At 31.8% G+C, this 19500-nt stretch overlaps 1 protein-coding gene across 1 annotated transcript in view; it reads left to right on the top strand.

Moving 5' to 3' along the window:
• The window catches only part of LOC127728961 (mucin-5AC-like), a 243755-nt gene that overhangs the window by 51109 nt on the left and 173146 nt on the right, over positions 1 to 19500 (top strand). Inside the window, exons 15-21 of the mRNA XM_052236541.1 lie at positions 1282 to 1529; positions 2534 to 2718; positions 5483 to 5876; positions 6069 to 6194; positions 10849 to 11023; positions 14255 to 14700; positions 17698 to 18426. Of these exons, the coding sequence (XP_052092501.1) occupies positions 1282 to 1529; positions 2534 to 2718; positions 5483 to 5876; positions 6069 to 6194; positions 10849 to 11023; positions 14255 to 14700; positions 17698 to 18426 (2303 nt within the window). The remainder of the gene's footprint in view (positions 1 to 1281; positions 1530 to 2533; positions 2719 to 5482; positions 5877 to 6068; positions 6195 to 10848; positions 11024 to 14254; positions 14701 to 17697; positions 18427 to 19500) is intronic.

Raw genomic sequence — 19500 nt, 5'->3', positions numbered from 1 at the left:
ATTTAGAACTGAGCTTATATGTGAAGCCTGAAATCAAACAAAAAGAATTCTTCAGTTTAATTTCACTTTGTTTTTATCAAAACTTTACAAAAAACATATTGAGTGTCTACACAGAACAAAAACCTTAGCGCTATTTGGAGTTCTGCAATGATTGGTGTCATACATATCTAGGAATCTTTCTTATTGTAGCAGTATTATTATCTGAACTGGTCTTCATTTGTATTTAATTATCATAAACTGGATTCCAAAATGCTAAACACACTAATATTGCTGTAATATATAAGCAACCAAGTTACAGGTCACAAATTCAAAATTTGGAGGGCAAAGATTGTTGGGAACACAATAATAATTAACAGGGAAATATTGAAATTGTCTGGTCAAAATCTTGTTTTCCTGCCAATTTATTCCTGCTAATTTGAATATTCCTGGTAGAAACCATAATATTCCTACTAAAAATTCCTGCTAATTTAAAGTTTTCAGCTATTTTCCAGGCGAATTCCTACTACATTCTGGCTAGAATATGAACACTTTCCTAGTAGTAATTCTAACATAATTCCTGCAAGATTCGGTGCTGATTCTAGTCGGAATATTTTGTTCAGGCGGTAACCAAATGATGACTGAAAAACTCATTTGACCAGTTTCTTTGTATCATTATTATAAATGATAAAAAAATTCATGGTTCCCCCAAAACAAGCAAACTTAACTTTTATGCACAAAGTACACACTCAAATAGATCAGCTGTAATGGATAGTGAAAATTTTACTCATGTGAAAATGATCAGTTTGATAATTATAGTGTAATGAACTGCTGCCATGTTATGTGAATTAAAAGAGTGTATATATCATGATAGAACAACCCTAAATCACAATAAAACCAGAAAAAAATCCTTGAGGGCAACATACATAGTCATAGAAATAGACAAGTATATATATATCTATACCAAATGGCATTTGTTCTATCATAATTAAAATCACACAAGCCATTATAGTCCAATTTTTTTTTTAATTCTTGAAGACTTTGATGAGTGGAATAGTGTAAACCTGATTTTTTGCGCTCTTGTTCAAGCAGTTTACAATACTGTGAGGTATATTCTAGTATTGTAAATACAGATTTTTGATGTTCTTCAATATTTTGCAAATATTAAAAGAGAAATGAAATTTTGATAATTTTTTTATTTTTTGAATTTTGCTCCCACCCCCCTACCCTGCACCCCCCTTTTCTAAGAGAATCAAGATTGGGTTGGAATGAAGTATTTGATTTTTAGTTAATGTATTTAAACAGCACCTGTCGTGGTCAAAACTGGGATTGTACCAACAAAGATTGTCCAGCCATTTGTAGTGCTGTAGGGGATTCCCATTACCACACATTTGATGGTAGGGAGTATGAATTCCAAGGCAGTTGTGACTATGTACTAGCTAAATCCACTGATCAAAATCCACACAAGTTTCTGATAACAGAAAACAATGTTCCATGTGGAACCAGTGGAGTGACTTGTACCAAGTCTATCACTTTCAGCATTGGGGAGCCAGGTACAGTTGATATTTTAGTAAAGCGTTGTTCTGCAAATGTTCAAAAATTGAATAAAGCTTTGAGTGAGCTATCTGATTACCATATTTTATTAATTTTAATTGTATTTATGATGGAAAATATCATGGCAAAATGTTACGAGAGAAAATTTTACCACCTTAACTTGCTATCATAATATTGTGTGATTGTTGATCGAGAACCGCCTTAATACAATGTAAATTTTCTGACATGACAAAACACTTTTGTGAAATGATTTGCTGTTCAAGAAATGATTGCAGGTGGTCACATAAAATAAATATTTGGTAACTATTGTTTCTTTAAAAAATCTTTAAGAATAAACAAGAATAACAAACACAAATGTATATTGGGTAGTTCTGTTTAAAAAAAAGTGCCTCCTGGCCTTCACACTTATTTGATTATGGAACAGCCCTAAATCAAAATAATGTTTTAGAATACTTATATCCTGTCTGACTTGTAAAATTTACAATTAAAAACATGATGACATTTCATTAAAAAATGAACTTTAGTGTGCTAAAATTTTGAAACTAAAGAATTGCATGAAATCTATAACTGCAATGAAAATATTTTAGAATCAAATTTAAGTTAAACATTTTCCATGAAATTGTTTTTCGAAAATCTAAAATTTCTGCAATACAGTGATATGTGGTGTGAATACAAACTTTCTATGCAGAAAGTACAAGGTCAAATAGTTATGTTTGTTTAATTTCAATCAGTAGCAGTGACTGGAATAAGAACATACCAATGTTTAGAAAGTTATTTGAAACTTGAGACTATCAGTATTGAATGTTATTTTCTTTTATTTGCAAACCTTTTTTTAAGCTAAGATAATTTTAAATCGCGTGAATTAAGGTTTGTCACTTTCGACTGAGATTGCGAAAGCTAACAGTTAGATCCTGTTATATTAGTAAACACTTGGAAAAAACATGAACATAGAGTGGTCTTTGTAGTAATGAATATCAACTCAGCTTTGTAAAACATTTTGCAGGTACAAAAAATTACTACTCAATTCAGTTAATCAAAGGGAAACCTATATCTGTGGAATCTGAATCACCATTTAATGTAACAGAAGTAGGTGAATCCATTATGGTGACAACAAATACTGGTATTACACTTGTCTGGGACAAAGGAACACGAGTTTACATCAAACTCAAAACTGAACATAAAGGAAAAGTAAGATGAACTTTGCTTTATAGCTTAAAATTTAGGATTTTATTTTGGTGGAAAACAAAAATTTCTTCATCTTTTCAAAACCTGTGTTATGTTTCATTATTAAATTACATATAATACACATTAGATATACAACGTAATTTTTTGCAACTTCAAACTGTGACAGGAAAATATGCATTTTGACTGATTATAATCATTAGCTTGAAAACAAGTACATGGATCCCTCCTTTTTAGCTCACCTTTCCGAAGGAAATTTGAGATTTTGCCATCACTTGGCGTCCGTCGTCCGTCTTCCCTCGTCCTTCCGGTGTAAACTATTTCAAAGATCTTGTCCTCTGAAACTATTGAACTAATTCCAACTAAGCTTAAGCTGAATGATCCTTAGAATAAAGTTTGTGTTTTATTTTCTATTTCATAAAAAAACATGGCCGCCATGGCTTAAAATAGAACATAGGGGTAAAATGCAGGTTCTGGCTTAAATTTCAAAAACTAAAGCATTTAGAGCAAATCTGAAATTGGGTAAAAGTGTTCATTAGGTCAAGTAGTTCTTTCAGCCCTGAAATTTTCAGATGAATCTAACAACCCATTGTTGGGTTGCTGCCACTAAATTGGTAATTTTAAGGAAAACTTGCAGTTTTTGGTTATTATCTTGAATATTATTATAGTTAAAGATAAACTGTAATCTGCAAAAATGTTCAGCAAAGTAAGATCTACAAATAAGTTTTACATGACCAAAAATTTCAATTGACCCCCTTAAGGAGTTATTGCCCTTTTAGGACAATTTTTCACAATTTGTTTATCATGTTTTCTAACTTTAAAAAATCTTCTCCTCTGAAACTACTGAACCAATTCCAACAAAACTTAGGCTGAATGATCCTTAGGGTATCTTGAATAAAGTTTGTGTTTTATTTTCTGTTACCTCAGAAAACATGGCCGCCATGGCTAAAAATAGAACATAGGGTAAAAGGTGTAATACCACCATTGATTTTCCCCTATTAGTCTTTGTTAAATTTGCACTTTTCAAAAAATTGTGCAGAATTTATCTTTGTTTCAAATGAAGAAATACTTGGCATGAGAAAAGTTTTATCCTGTCCAGTACTATAGAAAAAGTTTCACATAACATTTCATTGCATATAAGAAAATAACTATCACTGGAAGTAAACCAATCAAATTTTCCCCCTTTTTTAACCTGTGTACAAGCTTTAGTAACCATGTAACCTCAAGTTTCCAAAATATTCTATAGAAACCCCAAATAAAAAAAAAAATGGTGCTTTGAAATACCCAAGATATATCTTTATGACCCAGAAATGTTTTACTGCAATGAGATGTAGGATCAATTACCTACAACTGTCAAATTCAAGGGAATATTTTTTTTCGACCTATTTTCGTATGCAACCGGATGTGACGTACTATGATTTGGTGGTATTACACCAAAATGCAGTTTTTGACTTATGTCTCAAAAACTAAAGCATTTAGAGCAAATCAGACAAGAAGTTAAAGTATTCATTAGGTCAAGGTCAACCTGCTCTGAAACTATCAGCCAAATCGGGTATCTGATTTTTAGGTTATTGCCCCTGAATTGATGATTTTCAGGAAATTTTGCAGTTTCCGGTTATTATCTTGAATATTATTATAGATAAAGATAAACTGTAAACAGCAAAAATGTTCAGCAAAGTAAGATCTACAAATAAGTTTATATGACCAAAATGTCAATTGACCCCTTAAGGAGTTATTGCCCTTTAAAGATAATTTTTCACAATTTGTTCATCTAGTTTGCTTACTTTAAAAAATCTTCTTCTTTGAAACTGCTGAATCAATTTCAGCCAAATTTGGGCTGAATGAGTTTCAGAGTATCTAGTATAAATTTTGTATTTTATTTCCTTTTATGTCAAGAAACATAGCCACTATGGCTGAAATGGAACATAGGGGTAAAATGCATTTTTTTGCTTTTGAAGAAAATATGACAGATACAAAGAAACTTTAAATGGCATTTTTAAACCACTCATTAACAATGATTTATATATATTGAGAAGCAAAAATAATCATTGATGAAACATTTAAGCAAAAAAATTACAGGTGAGCGATTCAGGCTCTTGAGAGCCTCTTGTTTCTATAACATTTGGCTTGATTATGTATGAAGAATATTTGTACAAGTATTTATGAACAAATCACCAATGAAATGTTTTAAAATTAGATAAATATACAGCAAAAAAAGTAAGGTATGTCTGTCCAAAGGATAGAAATGTCTAAGAAACTGAAATTTTGAGTAAATGTCTAAAATTTCGACCCTATTTATCTCTAAAAGTACCACATGAAGGTATATTTTTTATTATTTATTTGAATTAACAAGGTGAAAAATAGCTTGTATACAAATTTTCCTAAAAAAATCACTGTATCGCATGCCCTTAAGGGATTCAGAAAGAAATATAAAGAAAGGAGAAAGGGGAACATTTTGGAAGTTTTGTATTTTAACTCAAACATGAATGAAAGTTTGAATGATTAAGTTCTATACTTTGACCCAAAGTTATTAAAAGTCGTCATTGGCGTAGCTGCAGTGTAGCATTATACGGATGTGCTTACAAATATTTTTTTAATCTTTGATAAGAATTTTACAATAATCGTTCAGCTTCTGGGGGCTGCTGCCTCCAGACCCCCTGCTCACAATTAGTAATCCAGTAGCTATACCACTGGCCTTAAAGATAGAATGTTGTTTGTGTAAAGCTTTATTATAGCCATTGGGCAATATAGAATGGTTCATCTCTTGCAGGTTGAGGGTCTTTGTGGTAATTTTGATGCAGATCAGAAAAATGATTTTACAATGCCTCAAGGTGGACCTCCAGCCATCAAAGCCAACAAGTTTGGTGACAGCTGGAAGGTGCATGATTACTGTGGCCCTCCAAACAATGTGACAGACACCTGTGTACAGACTCCACATCGTAAACCCTGGGCACAAAGGAAATGTGGAATAATCTCATCCAAACTTTTTGAAACCTGTCATCATGTAGTACCATACCAGAAATACCTTGAAAAATGTGTGTTTGATGCATGTGCCTGTGACCTTGGAGGAGATTGTGAATGTTTGTGTACAGCTGTTGCAGCTTATGCCCATGAATGTGCGATTGCAGGTGTTCCAGTTAGTTGGAGAACTGATGCTTTCTGTCGTAAGTTGGAATAAATCTGTTTTATTCTTATTAAGTGTGATATACAATGTAAATCCATTATCTCTAAGACAAATATCAGACTTACAGTTTTGAAAATGTAAAATCAAGTAAATTATTTAATAGTCAAATATTAACCTTACTTTTCTGAAGCATATTGCTTTGTAATATTATTTTATTGCTTTCTATCTTCAGCCATACAGTGTGAAACATGCCAAAAATACAACCCATGTATATCAATTTGTCCAAAGAAAACCTGTGACAACAGATTGGTTTATGATCATTTAATCAAAGATTGCAAAGAAGAAATGTGTTTTGAAGGTAATTTAAAAAAATAATTTGGTTGTAAGTCAGGTATCATCATTTTTGGAAAGAGATTGGAACTATTGTTCCAAGTCTTTCCTAAGGCACCGGCCTCCCAAACAAGAAGTAGGACAGGTTAGCTACTAAATCTACAAAATGCATACATGTACTGAAATTCAGGTCCCTATACTTCTCATATCAGTGTACATATGCACATATTAATTGTGAAAAATTGGGTTACATCTTTGTTCATTCAAGTATGTATGTCTTAAAGATTTGTCAATTTGCAGGCTAGTTTTGTCATTTTAATTAAGTAAGAGTTATGATACAATACCAGTATGATTGACAACTGTCATGATCACTATTAAAACAATCAGAGACAAGGTGGGGCCTTAATTACAAGGCCTCACCCCCTTAAATGTCAATCATATTAACCAAATTACAAATCACCCTCAGTCTTACATAACTAAACAGAACCTCCATTATACATCTCAATAAACAAATACTTTACCTCATTATTGAATACACAAATGTATATATTAGATGTTTGATACATAGAAATGATAGATTTATTCATTGCCTATTACTTTTGATCTACACTACATAAAGTGATTCTATAAATTATGTCTGAAAGATAAATGATTAAGGATTAACAAGAGAAAAGACAAAATATGAAATTTACATATCAAAAAAAGGTATTGAAGTATTGAATACAGGAAGTGTATTTTTGCAATTAAGAATGAACCCCCATTTCAAAAAACTAAGTTTTTTAATTTGTTTTATATTGAAAAAATACATTTGCCCTTTATCGGAAAATATTAAATTATAAATTGAATTAAAATACACTCTACAACTTTTAATCTTCAGTGTCATTTAATCATGATAATTGTTTTCATAATCAATAAGTAATTCTTAAAGGAGAAAAATAGTATACCTAATATGATTCAACTTATAAAATGCCCCCAAAACAACCTTTTTAGATTAAATTTTGGAGACAATAAAGATCTAATCTTAGTTTCAGGTCTATCTGTTGGTCCCATGTTCTACACGGATAATTGATAAACTTCATAAGAAGAATTTTTATTTGGAAATTTCTTCTGTTTCTAAAGATGAAACATGTAATAGAGAACATTATTTGTTTTAGATATGGAATTGCAATTTAAATGAAATTGTTGTGCAAATTAAGAGACCTGCTATCATTGATTCACATTTAGCTCATTTTATCTACTGAAAAAGATGCTTATCCTTCTAAAGACCTGCAGTTAATGCAATTGTCAGCAAAAGTGCTTTTTTGTACACATCATACCGTAAAATGATTTGAAATTATTCAAACTATTCTTCCAATCTTTCCATAATGATTTCCATCACTTTGATTCTTAGGGAAGCCATGTTCTGATTTTTAACCCTCATTATGCTATATATATTACTAACGGCTTAAGTGCTGTGCAGACTATTTTTTTTTGTATTCAAATATTCAATCAAATAAAGGAATCAATTTTCAAATCAATGAATTCTAACGATTTTTATGCCCCGGTCGTAGGCAATGTGTACATTAAGTGTTACCCTTGACTATCCCTCTTTCCGTCCTTCCGTCCCTCCCATTTTTGTTTCCGTACTCTAACTTAAGTTTTCTTGACCCAAATTTTATGAAACTCGTACACAATACTAAAAACCAAAACTTGCAGACAGAGTTTGAATTTTGGCAGTGAGTCATTTACTGTTCTAGTGTTATGCCCTTTCATAACTTGGAAAATTGTAAAAAAATTTCGTTTCCGCACTCTAACTTTAGTTTTCCTCATCCAACTTTATCAAACTCATACGCAATGCTAAGAAACACAACAAACTAACAAGAGTTTAAATTTTGGCAGTATGTCATTTACAGTTCTAAAGTCATGCCCCTTTTTAACTTGAAAAATTGCAAAGCTTGAGCAGGGCATTCGTTTCCTCAGACACATTCTTCTTTTATTTTTCTCACAATATGATCACGTTATCTGTTATTGCATATTATCTAATTTTTTACCTGTTTATTTTAATAAAGAATTACATATATAGAGATTTGTAATTTTAAAGGTGTTCTATGTTCTAGTCATGACTTCAATTCACTATGTTATTGTTTAATGAGACGTCCCTAAAAAATTACCATAAAACTTGTGCAGGAAGGTCAGCGGAAATAAATAGGTACATCTTTTTATTGTTATTTTAGTCATTTTCCTCTGTGATCTCTTGCAATGAATCGAAACCATCAAATTCTTAGATTTGAGAAACATTTCATTAAAACCTCTTTGTGTAGATAGGAATGGCATCATTGCAGCTCATTGACCAACTTATTATTGTTAGGTGATTTTCAGGGAATTTCCCAATCAATTATTGATATGAGATCTCCCATAAACCAATCAAAAAGCATTTAATTTTTAATGAAAGTTGTAGATATTTCCTTGGTAAAGTAAACTGTTACTATAAATTAAATATTAATGTGAATTGACAATATATTAAGATGTTCAGACAATGAAAGGAGTGTTGACCTTGATTAATGAAAGGTAGGTAATGTTAAAACACACAAATCATGTGATAACTGTATTATATACATGCATAATCTGTTAATTGAAGAAATACCATAACAGATGAAAATTTCACCAGATATTTGAGATAATTTAATCCAGAACAGATACTGGATGAATATCCAGAATGGATATCAGATTATCTGGAAAAATTATAAGATAATTAGCCAAAGTGAATAATTGTCAGACACTATATAAATAATGCACAGCTATTAATCCACCATTCTCTTTCTGAAGTAGGTCCATAAAGGACCCAAACTATTCATGCTTTGAATCACCACAAGGTGCTGTTAATTGTGTATTTGGCATTACCTAATTTTTCCGCAAATAAACATAATTGATAAAGCTTCAACTAAAGAAAATCCCTATTTGGGTACTCTTATTTGGGTACTCTCCGTGAACAGATACACTGAAACAAATAGGTAAATTTACTATTCAGAATTCTGTAAGATTGTCATAAGATATAAAAACAGGCCAAATTATTTCTTCAAACAGATAAATAACTACATTAACAGTTATCCAACATGGATAAATGAAATCCCAGTCATTATCACAGCCACAAAATCAGGCTGGATAATCATTTTAAAGGCTCAGACTATTGTATGAACAATTATCCCAATTGGATAATCAGCCATTTAATTTTTCCGGTTGAATTATCATTTCTTCAAACAGATTACTAACTGCATTAACAATCATCCAACTTGGTTAATAAAGCTCTCTCATTATTATAAGCCCCAAAATCAGGCTATACAATTGATTACTGAAACACTTCGAAGCTATTGTGTATATGTAAATTTCTAAAAGTCTAAATTGAAAACAACGTTCAAACCTATGATTGCGTTGGATAAAAACTGCAATGTTTATACGTATGCATGCAAAACAAATTTCTTGGTAGAGGGGTCTAAATACAGCACAAACAACATTTCCCAAAAGACCAAAAAAGTGAATAAGTATATTTTAACAAAACACATTTGACTAGCAGGTCGAACAACGGATGTTCTTAAACCTTGCTGACTGCCATTGACCATTGCCAAATAAACGGATCACCAAATGTAACAAAATGGATCTAATTTATAAATTTAATACCAAACAGAAAACAATAAACTTGCGGAAAAGATGGTATACAGCAAACAAAAGGTGCAAAAATTAGTACACCATATCCGGATTTCGACAATTAATGTCTCTTCAGTGATGTTAGGAATCGAAACGGTATTTGGAAGGCCATATAATTTACCTCAATTTAAGATAGACTCTTGTATATATATATATATATATATATATATATAAAAGAAAGTCTAAATTGAAAACAACGTTCAAACCTATGATTGCGTTGGATAAAAACCGCAATTTTTATACGTGTGCATGCAAAACAAATTTCTTGGTAGAGGGGTCTAAATACAGCACAAACAACATTTTCCAAAAGACCAAAAAAGTGAAAAAGTATATTTTAACAAAACGCATTTGACTAGCAGGTCGAACAACTGATGTTCTTAAACCTTGCTGACTGCCATTGACATTTGCCAAATAAACGGATCACCAGATGTAACAAAATGGATTTAAATTATAAATTTGATACCAAACAGAAAACAATAAACTTGCGGAAAAGATGGTATACAGCAAACAAAAGGTGCAAAAATTAGTACACCATATCCGGATTTCGACAATTAATGTCTCTTCAGTGGTGTTAGGAATCGAAACGGTATTTGGAAGGCCATATAATTTACCTCAAATTAAGATAGACTCTTGAATTTTGAAGAATCGAAATAGGAGGAAAGGATCATATAAACCCGAAGGGAAATATAATACAAGCCCAAACGAAAAAATATAAGAAAGTCTAAATTGAAAACAGCGTTCAAACCTATGATTGCGTTGGATAAAAACAGCAATTTTTATATATATGTATATATATAGTGGTCCTTGAATATTCCACCCAGACTTGAAATCAAAAGTTTGGTTTTTACAGATTGCATTTTTTCCAATTTGGGTGGCGTCACTTTTACCATTCTCATGTTATATGCAAGCTGGGACATCATCTGTGTCTCATGGACACATTCTCCATTTATTTATTTTTTTTAATATTTAAAAAAATTAAAAATATTACTTTGAAATTATAGGTTGTGAAATTGAGCCTTGTGCAGATGGAATGGTTTATGATGGAACACAAAAACCAATGAAATGTATCCCAGAACCCCTCTGTAACAATTCTGTCTGTGTTTTCAATGGTAGACATTATCGTCAGAATGAGCAAATTACAGATGAGGCAGTTTGTGATCAAACTTGTGAAATCTGGTACGTTTAGTAAAAAACAACATAAACGAGCTTTTATAGAAATAATACTGTGACTTGACTATAGGTGTTGCTGTTTACCTTTACCTATTGTTCAACCAGATTGTAAAATTGACAATACAATTGGGACATTTAAATTGACCAGTTGGTATTGTTAAGAGTTGACAATAGGTAATCACTCTTGCATTTAGAGTCTACCTTGATGCTGTCCCATCACTTTACCTGTTCAATTGTCACTGTTTTGAAAAACTTATCCATGTGGCATTTAGGTTTTAAGTTTTATCTTTGTGAAATAACATAACATGCCTACAGTTTAAATAAGTATATATGGTATGAAAAAAGCTAGAATATGGCCACAATATGCAAAATTATTCCATGTTCTAATATTTGCTAAAGACTGCAGATTTTTGTTTAATATCATTTCCCCATGTTTTTCTTTAGAGAATCCTAAAATAAGTAAAGGGAATACACAATGTAATTACAGTCTTTTTCATTGAAATGAATGTATTCCTTGAAGTAATTGGCCATACAATTTCCAAAGAAACACAACATTTAGAAGAAAAAGGAGAGATTTTTATTTTACTGTCATTTCAAATTTCAAGAGTGAGCAAGCCAGAACAAGAATATATATGGTTATTTTTTGCAGAGCATTAACTTGCATGTCATATAATGCACTACATTTCTAATGTTTTCATATTCAAATACTATGAATGCTTGGATTTCTTTTATATTGTTGAAAAAGACCTCTTTTATCTCATTCGCTCTTTCTAATGGGAGATAACTCAAAAGATTTATTTGTTACTTTCAAAGAAATCTTAATTATTTCATAATTTCCATAATTTTCCAGGATTAAAAAACACCAGAACAAATGTGTGCATTCCTTTGTTTAGACATTTGTTCAATACTTATTGACATGAGCCTTATACAAAGTGTTCATGCATAGAGAAATATCAAAAATATTAGTTATGAATAAACTGGTTTATTTATTTATTTATTGACACTGATATTTAAAATCCCATCCAGTATTCCAGTTTTCACTATTTGAAGTAATACTATTTGAAGTAATTTTTGAACTATATTCCTAATTCTATTAACTTTTTGGAATATTTTCTTACATTTTTCACTATATCACTAGATTTTTTTTCTATATCCACAGTATTCTGTTTAATTTCCCATGATATGTATATCCCAATAAAACAGACGCAGAGTCTTTATATTAGATCCAGAATTTTGTAATTTTTTATCATTTTCAATATCACATTGAAAATAATTATCCTCACTTTACAAATTTTTTGGTATATTTTATATTTTACACTATATCACTTGATTTTACTATATCCACATTATTCAGGTTTTATTTCATTTCCCATGATGTATGTCCCAATTTAACAATATTAGATCCAGAATTTTATAATGATTATTTCCAATATCACATTAAATTTTTATCCTCATGTAATGAATTTTTTGGAATATTTTACTTTTATTATTCACTTTATCACTTAAGATTTGACTATATCCACTGTATTCACATTTTATTTCATTTCAATGATATATATCCCATTTAAACAGGTGAATCCTCTTCATATTAGATCCAGAATTTTATAATGATTATTTCCAAAATGAATCCTCTTCATATTAGATCCAGAATTTTATAATGATTATTTCCAAAATCACATTTAAACATTTAAAGACACAGAAACATGTTGTTGGTTAACTAAATCCCATCTTATAAAAGGTGAATTTCCTTGAGTGAACAGTTTTTTTATGCACAAAAATCCTAATAGATATCAAAGAAAAACACTGCAAGTATACTCCAAAATTATTTTGGCTTTTACATGTACATCATGTGAAAGCCACACAAAACATTTTGAATGAATTATTTCCTCCTTGATACATTCATGACAATCCATTCATAGTCACATTTTAATAAGAAGCAAAATTAAATGCACCTCAGAATTGAATTCAAATAAAGTAAATCCCAATATTTTATGCAAATTGATTTCAATAGATTTCAAACACTGCGAATAAAAATCCAAAATGAAAAATTTGAAGGGACATATGAAGAAACACATAACATATCCATCTGAAAACTGAAACTGAAAACACCTGAATAGCTATTTCTTGTTTCATTGACAACTGGACAATACTTTGTATAAGGGTTAAAAATTTAAAGATTCATTTATTATGTAAAAACAGTTTTAATTTTCATACATATTAAAATGCAGTTCTGAAAATCTTTGACTGATTTAAATTATTGGGTCAAAATTAGATTAATCATCTATATTGGGGGCTTAAAACAATGAAAACCAATAATATTTTCTTCCCTATCAATTTTATAATAGAATAACCCTAGGTGAAGAAAAACTTCAGGAAAAAAGCATGCTGTAAGGTTGGGTTAGGTGAATAAAAATCAGTACAGGTAGCATCAAGGTAGACTCAACTGATGTCAATTTAAATGTCCCAATTGTATTGTCAATTTTACAATCTTGTTGAACAATAGGTACAGGTAAACAGCAACACCCATAGTCAAGTCACAGTAACATAATCGAAAATAAGCTAACTCAGTTAAACCCTTTAACTCACCTATAGTTGTGTAGGTACCTATTGTCTGTCTATTGTCCGTGTCAATCAAGGAAAATCAATACAATACAATACAGTTTTTACCTGAGAGGGAGCATCTCAAAGTTTTATCCCAACTTAGTTTATTTTTACACCTTCTACAGAAAGGAAAAAAAATGGCCATCAAAATCCAAAAAAGATTTTGTCTTTCTGATTCACAAAATGCATTTAACTTTTATATATCTAGTGGATGCCAGGCATTAAAACTTTTCCAACTGGACAGGTAAGTCTGTACTCAGAGTAGTTTTTGAGGTGGAAATACAGCCATTTTTGTCCATTTGTTATGATGAACATTAAGTAGTTGAGAGACAGGTTTTGGTTGCTGGTAACAACAACAACAACAACAAATACTTTATTAGAGTCTCACCTCTTTAAAACATTTGATATAAAACACAATATAATAACAACAGATCAATTTATTAAAGAGCCACTCTTAAAAGAGTTATGAGAGACTGTAAAACACACACCAAAAATACATGTATGTTACATATACAACATATATCAATATATTTTAGCATAAAACACTATAATATTAAAAAGCAATTCTTTTCTAATCATGACATAAGTACATTTATTGGTAAATAGATATTCATCTTAAGATTTTTTTCTGAACAGTTACTGCAGTGACAATGGTGAAATGAAACGTAATGGTTTCTGTAGCACCACTCCTCATCCAAGCACAGTATCTCCTGCCATAATACCAGTAGAAATACCAACTCCTTCTCCAACATCAAATGGTGGTGGTCAACCCTCTCAAGAAACAACAATGGCAATAAAATGTCTGAGAAATGATTGGACTGATTGGATGAGTGCTTCTCAGCCAACCCCAACAAATCAAGGTGACATTGAGACAATATCAGGACTTAGGAAGAAGTATGTCTTCTGTGACAATTACATGATGACTGCCATACAATGTCGAGTTGTTGGAACCAATACCATGTCAGCAGATTCAGGACAGAAAGTTACATGTGACCTGAAAGAAGGACTGAGATGCCTGAAAGCTAGCCAGGCCAATGGGCAATATTGTAATGATTATGAAGTTCGTTTTGATTGTAATTGTGGTATGTATTTACCATATGTTTCATGTATATCAATTGTTTCAGACAGAAACAAAATTCTTAAAAGTTTCTGATAATTTTTTGGGGAACAAAATTCTTCTTTCTGTGCATCTGATCAATTTGTAAAAAGTTTCTGATAATTTTTGGGGGAACAAAATTCTTCTTTCTGTGCATCTGATCAATTTGTATCATTTTATCTCCTTTATAATGATTTTTGTCGAGCTTGCGACTTTTGTCGCAAAAGCGAGACATAGTGATCCTACATTCTGTTGTCGTCGGCGGTGGTGTCCACAAATATTCACTCTGTGGTTAAAGTTTTTAAAATTTTAATAACTTTCTTAAACTATCCTGGATTTCTACCAAACTTGGACAGAAGCTTGTTTATGATCATAAGATAGTATCCAGAAGTAAATTTTGTAAAACAAAAAATCCTGTTCATCCATATTTTGATCTTCAACTTTGTACTTGTTTGGCTTTATAACTATTTTGATATGAGCATCACTGATGAGTCTTATGTAGACGAAACGCGCGTCTGGCGTACTAAATTATTATCCTGGTACCTTTGATAACTATTTACTTATAAATGGACTTAGTTTTTCTGCCAGTTAACATTACATTCACTCTGTGGTTAAAGTTTTTAAAATTTTAATATCTTTCTTTAACTATCCTGGATTTCTACCAAACTTGGATAGAGGCTTATTTATGATCATAAGATAGTATCCAGAAGTAAATTATGTAAAAAAAAAAATCCTGTTTATCGGTATTTTACTTATAAATGGACTTAGTTTTTCTGCCAGTTAACATTACATTCACTCTGTGGTTAAAGTTTTTAAAATTCTAATAACTTCTTAAACTATCCTGGATTTGTACCAAACTTGGACAGTAGCTTGTTTATGATCAAAAGCTAGTAGCTAGAAAGAAATTTTTGTAAAAATTTATTTCCTGTTTTTCCGTATATTACTTATAAATGGACTTAGTTTTTCTTCCAGTTAACATTACATACAGTCTGCAGTTAAGTTTTTAAAACATTTATTAGATTCATAAACCATCCTGGATTTTTACCAAACTTGGATAGAAGCTTCTTACAATCAAAAGATAGTATCTAGAGGAAAATTTTTAATATTTTTTTTCACCATTTTTGTTGAGCCTGCGACTAACAGCAAAAGTAGGCGAGACACTGGGTTCCGAGGAACCCTTACAAATTTTTATGATACAAGTCTGTTAAAAATAACTTACAGAAGAAATATTTAGATTTGTGATGATATAAGCATATTAAGATATGAGTAATATATAAGAATGAAATAAATAAAAGTTGATAGATGAAAAAGTCAAAGATCATATGCATCATTGCATGCAATGAAATATAGTGAAGCAATGAAATATTATATAAATAACACATAGCTGAGAGGGTGATAGAGCAGATTGTTACCCCGAGAAAACATTGTCAACTGAGGCGAAGCCAAGGTTGACAATGTCTTTTCGAGGGGTAACAATCTGCTCTATCACCCTCTAAGACATGTGTTATTATACCCCACGCAACGGGTTGCGAAGGGTATAATGTTTTTGACACGTCCGTCCGTCTGTCCGTCCGTCCGTCCGTCCCGTCCATCCGTCAGTCCGTCAGTCCGGTTTCTTGTCATCGCAACTCCTCTCAAACCACACAACAGAATTTCACGAAACCTTTTTAGATAATAAGGACATACTATGTAGTTGTGCATATCGACAGGAAATTACGATTCAATTTTTTTTCTAGGAGTTACGCCCCTTTGAACTTATTTGCTTCAATGTACTACTGCAACAGTTTGTCATCGCAACTCCTCTCAAACCACACCACAGAATTTCATGAAACTTTGTAGAGAATAAGGACATACTATGTAGATGTGCATATCGACAGGAAATTACGATTCAATTTTTTTTCTAGGAGTTACGCCCCTTTGAACTTATTTGCTTTAATGTACTTCTGCAACAGTTTGTCATCGCAACTCCTCTGAAAGCACACCACAGAATTTCATGAAACCTTTTTAGATAATAAGGACATACTATGTAGATGTGCATATCGACAGGAAATTACGATTCATTTTTTTTTCTAGGAGTAACGCCCCTTTGAACTTATTTGCTTTAATGTACTACTGCAACAGTTTGTCATCGCAACTCCTCTGAAACCACACCACAGAATTTCATGAAACCTTTTTAGATAATAAGGACATAAGATGTAGATGTGCATATCAACAGGAAATTACGATTCAATTTTTTTTCTAGGAGTTACGCCCCTTTGAACTTATTTGCTTCAATGTACTACTGCAACAGTTTGTCATCGCAACTCCTCTGAAACCACACCACAGAATTTCATGAAACTTTGTAGATAATAAGGTCATACTATGTAGATGTGCATATTGACAGGAAATTATGATTCAATTTTTTTTCTTACACTTATTTTATTTCTCCAATGACAATGTGGGGACGTGGGGTATGTGAGCGCGCTCACTAAGGTTCTTTAATTTAATTTATTATACTGAATGTTCTGTTATTACTGGCTATTAAATTTCAAATTCAGAGTAATAAACTATGTCGTCTTATACATAACAATCATCCGTATTTATTAAAGCGCACACTTGAGCAAGCGTCTCCGTGAAGGGTAATAGAGTATTTGCCATGGGATAGAGTAAATTGTCTCCCTCGTATTAACCAATCAAAATCTGGCATTTTGACATGAAGTATAATAATCATATTTGTTGTAACACCACTCACATAGAACAATGTGTTTTGCAGAAGTTAATATATAAGAAGACAGACAACACCATGGCCAAAAGAAAAAAAGATGAAGAGACAAACATCAGTCCACAAAACATTTTACACATGTCTGAGCATTGGGAAACCCATAAAAATATGTGGATTGAACATGTTTAAATCTATATAGTTGATATGTAGAAAAAAATTAATAGCTAGGAAAGTAATTGAAGATAACAATGCAAAGGTTTTAAGAAAGTATTTTTTTGATAGGTCTCACTCCTGGATATCAAACAGGTGGTAAGCCAACACCACATCCACATATTGGTAAGACAGGATCACCTACCCCTAGTCCACCAAGTTGGTCAGCAGGACAACCTACACCAAGTCCAACAGGTGGAACAGGTCATCAACCAACACCACGACCAACAGATGAAACTGGTGGCACACCAACCCCACAACCAAATTCAGGTTTGACAGGATCGCCAACACCAGGTCCTACTTACTTGCCAGGGGAATCACCAACACCAACAAAATACCGTCAGAATGGAGATGAAAAATCTACAACCCCAAAACCAAACCCAGAAGAAACTAAACAGCCAACTGCAAGCCCAGGATTACACACTGGTGGAGCACCCACTCCTAGCCCTGGAGTCAATAGTGGTATACCTACACTGCAGCCAACCCAAACTACGGTGTATTTCAATTGCAAAGATGGTTGGTCTGAATGGATGAATGTTGATTCTCCTACTGTTAAGAATCCTTTTGAGATTATAGACTCTGGAGATTTTGAATTGATGGGAGAATTACGCCACCACTACAGCTTCTGTGCCAAACCAAATTCCATTAAATGTCAGACTGTTGCTGACAAACTTCCTTACACATCTTCTAAAGATAACCAGGTGACTTGCGACCTTATTGATGGTCTGGTATGTTCAAATTCCAAACAGGCTGGCAGAAATTGCTCTGATTATGAAGTCAGTGTTTACTGTGATTGTGGAGGTAACATATTTACTAAATTTAGATTTAAGTCTGATTGATTTTTATTGATTAGATCTCATATGAAGGTATTAAATGTGTATTTGATTGAACATGGGTGCACTGTTTATGCATCCTGAACAGTGGAATATGGATGCTCTACTAGATGAGATTTCCTGAGTAGTTTTATTTCTTATATTTTATACAATATACTGCAAGGTGGATTTCAGTCTGCAGAAGAACTTAAATTAATTGTAATCAGAAAGGAAAGCATACATGTCTTATGAAGTACACAAATTGTCAAAAACACAACTATATACTTAGTATTATTTTCATTAATTATAACCTGAATATTAACAAAGGCAGCTTCACAATTTACTATTTATCCTGTTTTCGGAAAATTGTCTATTTTTTTTAAATTGATGGCAATTGACATATTTTGATGGATTTAAAATTTATTTTTTCTGCTATGAAGGCTAATTTGGCCCTTCATAGGACTTATCAGAATCTTTTTTCCACACTATTATGTAACTGCTGTAAGCAGGTAAGTGTGAGAGCATTGAACACAATTTTCATTAAAATTGATTATGAGTTTTAGCATGTTTTTTTTTTAAACTAGCTGATCTCATTAGCTCTACTTTGGGTCACATGACCTAAAACAAAAGTCAGTATTTGAAAAAGTTGATTTTATATATAATAAGCCAACTTTAACTTTATATTCTGACAGTAGGTTGTGCTTTACTTTGTGGATAAGATCTGTTTCTACATTATGAATACCAGTAACACTATGAACACACATTACACTAATGTCATCTAAAACAGTATTAACTAAGGGCTATTCCATTAAAATGCATGTGGGGTGGGGTAGGAAGTGAAGTTTAATTATTGAATGTGGGTCATGGGTCTTTTTTTCAGTATGAGTCTATTACCATTATGCAAAATTATCTAACAACTGGTTCTTGGTTGTAGGGATATTTTGAAAGTCCCTTCCTACCCTCCTACATACATTTTAATGGAATATAAGCCTTAGGCACAAATTCAAAATAATTTACATTGTGTTTAATTGGGTTACCCTAGGTGTTCGGTTAGTTGACTCTT

Source organism: Mytilus californianus, unplaced genomic scaffold (genome assembly GCF_021869535.1).
Source record: "Mytilus californianus isolate M0D057914Y unplaced genomic scaffold, xbMytCali1.0.p SCAF_2, whole genome shotgun sequence".
Taxonomy (NCBI): Eukaryota; Metazoa; Mollusca; class Bivalvia; order Mytilida; family Mytilidae; genus Mytilus; species Mytilus californianus.
Note: the sequence above shows the minus strand (reverse complement) of the source record. Positions and strands in the feature narration are given on the sequence as shown.